Source organism: Xiphias gladius, unplaced genomic scaffold (genome assembly GCF_016859285.1).
Source record: "Xiphias gladius isolate SHS-SW01 ecotype Sanya breed wild unplaced genomic scaffold, ASM1685928v1 HiC_scaffold_1472, whole genome shotgun sequence".
Classification (NCBI taxonomy): domain Eukaryota; kingdom Metazoa; phylum Chordata; class Actinopteri; order Istiophoriformes; family Xiphiidae; genus Xiphias; species Xiphias gladius.
In genome coordinates this window covers 154,001-160,000 of record NW_024401802.1, presented here as the reverse complement: position 1 = coordinate 160,000, position 6,000 = coordinate 154,001, and the positions used below count along the sequence as shown (strand labels likewise).

At 38.2% G+C, this 6,000-nt stretch overlaps 1 protein-coding gene across 2 annotated transcripts in view; it reads left to right on the top strand.

Annotated features, from left to right (window-relative positions):
- LOC120787382 (RNA-binding protein Musashi homolog 2-like) overlaps nt 1-6,000 on the top strand; it is a 294,204-nt gene that overhangs the window by 276,037 nt on the left and 12,167 nt on the right. For both annotated transcript variants that reach the window (XM_040122984.1, XM_040122985.1), the window contains one exon: nt 1,758-1,912. In XM_040122984.1, coding sequence (XP_039978918.1) covers nt 1,758-1,912 — 155 coding nt within the window. The remainder of the gene's footprint in view (nt 1-1,757; nt 1,913-6,000) is intronic.

The following is a 6,000-nucleotide window of genomic DNA, read 5'->3' as shown; positions in this document are numbered from 1 at the left end:
AGTTAGCTAAACTTCAAGCATGCCTTGAGGACTTAAAGACCTGGATGATGAGCACCTTTCTGCTGTTAAACTCAGACAAAACTGAAGTTATTGTACTTTCCCCCCCTTGGTTACTTCTAGGCTGGATTACTGTAATTCCTTATTATCAGGCTACCCCAACAAATCTTTAAATAATCTCCAGCTGATCCAGAATGCTGCATGAGTACTGACAGGAACTAGGGAAAGAGATCACATTTCTCCTGTGTTAGCTACTCTGCATTGACTCCATGTAAAATCCAGAATAGAATTTAAAATCCTCCTCCTCACCTACAAAACCCTTAATGGTCAGGTACCATCATATCTTAAAGAGCTCATAGTACCCTATTACCCCAATAGAACACTGCACTCCCAGAACGCAGGCTTACTTGTGGTTCCTAGAGTCTCCAAAAATAGGATCAGGCTCCTCTACTGTGGAACCATCTTCCAGTTTTGGTCCTGGAGGCAGACACCCTGTCCAGATTTAAGAGTAGGCCTAAAATTCTTCCTTTTTGTTAAAGCTTGCAGTTAGGGTTGGCTCAGGCTGGTCTTGAACCACCCCCTAGTTATGCTGCTATAGGCCTAGACTATGGAGGGAATTCCCATGATGCCCTGAGTTCCTCTCTTCCCCTCTTCCTCTCCATCTGTACGCATTCATATGGAATCAATGATTGTTACTAACTTGACTTCTTCTCTCTCCTGTAGTTTTGTGCTTCCTCGTCTCTCTCCTCTCTCCTCCTGTCACTTTCTGCAGGTATTTCTGCCCCTGGTGCTAGAGAGTCTGGATCTATGACTGCAAACCACCTATATGATCCCGCTCAACACCCACTGCTTCATTTATTATGATTTTCATTAATATTGTTATATTTACTTTTATTAGTATAATTATTCACCCTATTATTATAAGTATATGTTTTATTATTAGTGTCATTATTATTATACATCTTTATGTTGTACTTGTACTGTGCTATGTTTCTCTCTCCTCCCTCCTGCCCCCCCCTTGTCTCTCAACCCAGCCGGTCGAGACAGACGGCCGCCCACCATGAGCCTTACCCATTAGTACAGGAGGAGGATGTAGCCGCTGCCCATGATCATGCACAGATTTTTCCATTTTCTTTGCACCTCAATAGTTTTACTTTGTTAAACCTTGAAAACATTTCAACCATGTCAAACATTTGCCGCCACTTGACACAAAGTGCACTACTGTGTAATATGGTGAGAAAATGAGACCTCTGCAGGTTTAGCAGCAGTCATTGTGGTTGTTGTTTTCCAATCTGAAAAGACCTATACCCTGACTTCTTTGTCTCTGCTCCCTGTATTGGAACTCAATGTGGCCAATTACCATAAAGAACTAATGCAAAATAGTTGAATATGAAAGTAGTGTGAAGGGGAAAGGTTTTGGTAAAAACCAAAATAATTACTCCTTTACATGAATTAAAAAATCTGGCTTTGAACTGAGTTCCTGACAGAAGAGAATATGGCTTACTGGTAACTGAAAGATCCTCCTTTGCCCCTTTCACACATAAGGCTATCAAGACTGTCAAGTTGCATTTTATCATTTCCATTAAAAGAACTCAAATACAGTATATTGTCATCTCTCCAATCATTACTGAGGAATGATGATTGTGCTAAATAAAGTTCATCTCTCTTTGTGTACCAGGTCATAGTCAGCCTTCATCTCTGAGTGCCAGTTGTTTTAATAGTTTCTCATGCTAATCTGTTTCCTGGCCCTTCCTCAACAGTAACCAACCCAACTCGGCCTGGAGCCTTTCCTGGTGCCAACAGTCCTAGTCCTGTAGCTGACCTCTATGGAACCACCAGTCAGGAGTCTGGTGTTGGAAACTATATCAGTGCCACCAGCCCTCAGCCAGGCTCTGGCTTCAGCCATAGCATTGCTGTGAGTGTATCTATTTTTTACTCATCATCATCCACTGCATCATACCTCTCCACTAACTCTTTGAGGCTAAACTCATTCTAACCCTATTTTTCTCTTTATTTTTTCTCTATTTGACCACTGATTACAAAGAAGAATATGAGATAGAAAATAGTAAGGTGAAATAGAGATCATTTGGATTGTCCCCCTCTTGAATCAGTAATTTTTTCATACTTTGTGCACTTACTGTTGTTACTCCTTTAAAACACATTCTTACCTTGCAGTAGTCTAACTAAAACTAACTGACACTTCACCATAAAATGTATTTACTTAATAAAAAGTCCAAGGTATAAGGATAGTTTCAGCAGTCTCTTTGTGTTTCCTTTCCTACATTTCCATTTTCTTATTTTCACACTAACACGTCTTTCTTTGCTGTTTTATGTTAAATTAAGGGATTCCTAGAAAGTCCCTGCAGAGCATACTATCAGTTAAAAAGACTGTTATAAGCCCTTTGCAAACTACTGCTATTAGAAGATTTCTTCATGCTCTTTGATGCTTGGCCAGCTGATGCCATCAGCCAAAGCTGCTTGTTAACCTTTAGATAGAACTTGATAGGCAGATGAAAGCTGGGAAACCAAAGCCATAACTTGTCCAACGATAGCTGTTAACTAAAGTAGAGTATTGATATTACCTGTTTTGATCATCTCTCTGAAAAAAACTTAACAGCACACTGTCCAGAAACCTGAATGAGGGCTTTTGTCTGTTTGACCACCTGCTTTTTGGTGTACATATCTCATGAATATCATCTGTTTACCCAGCGAATTCTCAAGCTGTTGAGAGAACGGTCCACAAAACTTGACAGTAGCGTATTTTTATTGCTCAAGTCATTTTATTCATCAAAATGAAACATGATGAGAACACTGAATAAGGAAATGCATGTATGTTTGTCATGCCTATAAAAAAGACTTCTTGGTCACTGTGCATGTAATTACTGCAGTATATTTTAACACCTTAAACACATTGTTATGACAATGAACAATCTGGCTCAGTGGAAATTAAGCTCCAACTACAATTTGTTATATGTTTTCCATAAATTATCACTAATATAGTTTCCATCAATTGAAATACAATCTGAACAATACTGTAGTGTCGTGTTTCAGAAAACCTGGCAATGCATGGTTTAGTTTGATTGTTGAGATTTATAGTTACATTGGCTGATAATGGTGACCTGTTATGGATTATTTTTATGTATTACATATCTACTGCATTCACCAAAGAAACAGAATTCACACCCATTTTCTCTTCCATTTATCTACTATCATCTATACACTATGCATACCCACTTAAACTGTTAGACCGCTATTGGGCTAAAGGTAGGGAAAACTGTGGACAGGTCGTCAGTCTATCCCATGGCGGACATATAGAGACATTCACATTCAAAATGACACCTATGGCCAAATAGGATTTTGTAGTTAACCTCTTTTGCATTTCAGCTCCACAATGAAAGGCCCCAGCCAGGTTGCTGGTATGAACCAAGGCCTACTGTACCACCACTCTTGTTTTCTCTTAAGTGGATCTACTGTATAGCAGATTATCCTGTTTGAATACAAATAATATGGTGGCTCAGGACACTGGCGCCTCACAACAAAAAGATCGAGCGTTTTCATGTTCTTGCTGAAAACCCTCCTCTGGTACCACAGTGCAAACACATTTAGGTCAGGTGAGTTGGAAACTCTAAATAGTGCACAAGTGTTAGTGTGAGTGTGAATATGTTTCTATTTTGTAGAACATACAAGGACTGGATCATTGGAACTTTGCATTTCTCATACATCATAACAGGATGGCATGGTCTGTCCCATATGGCTCTCCATATGCAGCTGGTAAATTAATCCTTCTTTTACAGAATTTGAAGACACAACCAGTGTATCCTTTGCAGCATGACCTACTGTGCACTGCTCAGTTGTGCAGTCATGGGGTTGTGGTAAACATCTAAAGTTGGCAATTGTTATCTCACCACATCACAATCACCAGGTGTTCAATCAATCAATCACTCATAATGTTCAATTTGACTAATGAGAAGCCACTTCAAAGTAATGAAAGTCCGGAATAAAGCAGTTGTTCTTTTTAGGAGCCGCAAAATGTTGTTATTGGCAGAGTGTTACAGACAAATATAAGTTTTATGGGTAGGTTATCTTTAACCAGTTTCACTGCTTGATGGTTGTCTATCATGTGTAGACATGAAGCATTACAGCCTGTTCTATAAACCCAGGGAGAGACTCATTAATCGTAATTCCTCATATTTACATTTTGCCATTCGCGGACAGCTGGTTGGTATTAAACTGAGACATTTTTAGTTGAACAAGTTGTCAAGGAATGCCCAAATGCTCCATTGATTTTGGTCCTTGTGGTGTGAACCAGAGATGGTCATGTTCAGCTGAGTCTTCATAGGGCCCACCATCATGGGTCACAATCTTCAGTGCATCCAGCCCCTTAAGTGGGACACAAAATATGTATGTGGCAGCTCTGGGATGGGTGAAGTATTTGTTCAGGGTGCACACTGTAAAGGTCACTAACCCTAACCCTGACAATGGATGGATGGATAATTTTCATATAATTATTAGATAAGGCTGGTGTTACTTTATAATTTATTTTATTATATTTATTTTATTATCAGCAAGTCCTGTCTAAAGACCAAAACCAACAACGTGTTAGTTGGTCTCTCAAATACTTTGAGAGACCTTTGATGAGAACAAAAATCAGACTTCAACGTTAAACTTTGTTACCATGCAGGTCGCACTAACATTAGCCATAACAGAAAAAAGAAAATTTTGCCAGACAGCTAAGCTGTTACTTACAGTTCTCAGGTCATTTGCCAAAGTCTTAGATTTGTTATATGCCAGTTCTCTTTGGCATATCTGGCACTGAACTTTTTGCAGATCATCTTTGCAAAGTTGGAAGTTCTTCCGTATGCTTGACTTTTCGACATCTTGCTAGTGTAGATGTAACTTGTAAGCCGTGTCACTGTCCCAGTGTCAGTGCTGGTAACGTTAGATGAGAGCTGTGACGCACAAAACTATCACTAAGACTAAATGTCCTTGTCTGAGAAAAACTAATAATAATTAATGTAGATGCATAATAAATAATGTTTGGTTACAATTTATTATTTCATGGCCTATTTGGGATTTTTGTGGTAATGCATAGATAATAAAATTTATAAAATAATTGCAGCATTGGAATACTGATTTGGATGATGATTAACCATCGCAACAGTGGTAGCTTTGAAGCTTCGAGGCATTCGGGTCAGCCCTAGTTTTTAACAAAAGTTGCTCAAACGAGGAAATCATGCATTAGTTAGGGACTATTTTCAGTGGTGGATTAATCCATATTTGGTGCACTAGTAGGTATTTCTAACAGTAGGATGATGTATGTGGGATTGAATCAAAACAATCTACAGAGTGTGTGTTCATGATAATGAAGGAACATGTCACCCAGTGTACAAATGTTGCTCAGAAAAATAAGATATATCAGGCTTTGATACACACACAGTGCTTGTTAGTAGAATACATTTAGTGTTGGTTTTGATTTTGTATGGGAATAGATGACAAATAGAAAAATATAGAATCGTCGGCTTTATCCTTTACGAGACAAAAAATTCATAATTAAGACTTGCAAAGGTGTAATTATGATATATTATGATACATGTGTATGAAAATAGTAAAACAGATTTTTTTTCTTCCGTTTGGTGAATGCAACAAGCTACTGTCATCTGTGCATAATTACTGTTTAGCATATCCTGTGATTTTTGATTATTTGATTAATGCGTGTTAGCATGAATGCGATAAACCTCACAAGCAGATCCTAAGATCTAAGTGTAAAAAATTTCCCTACAGTAAATAACAGAATCCTACGCAAACAGACACATTGATCTCTAATCTGTATTGTTTGTAGACATGTTAATCTGTGTTTCTGAACAGAAATTAACCTGATTGTGTGACAATCAGGTTAATTTATTGGATGATGACCTCAAAAAAGAATTTCCTGATGTCAAGGCTTGGCATCTTGATGGAGGTTATTTGCGATTTTTAATGGAATTTTGTAACTGTAAGTCATAT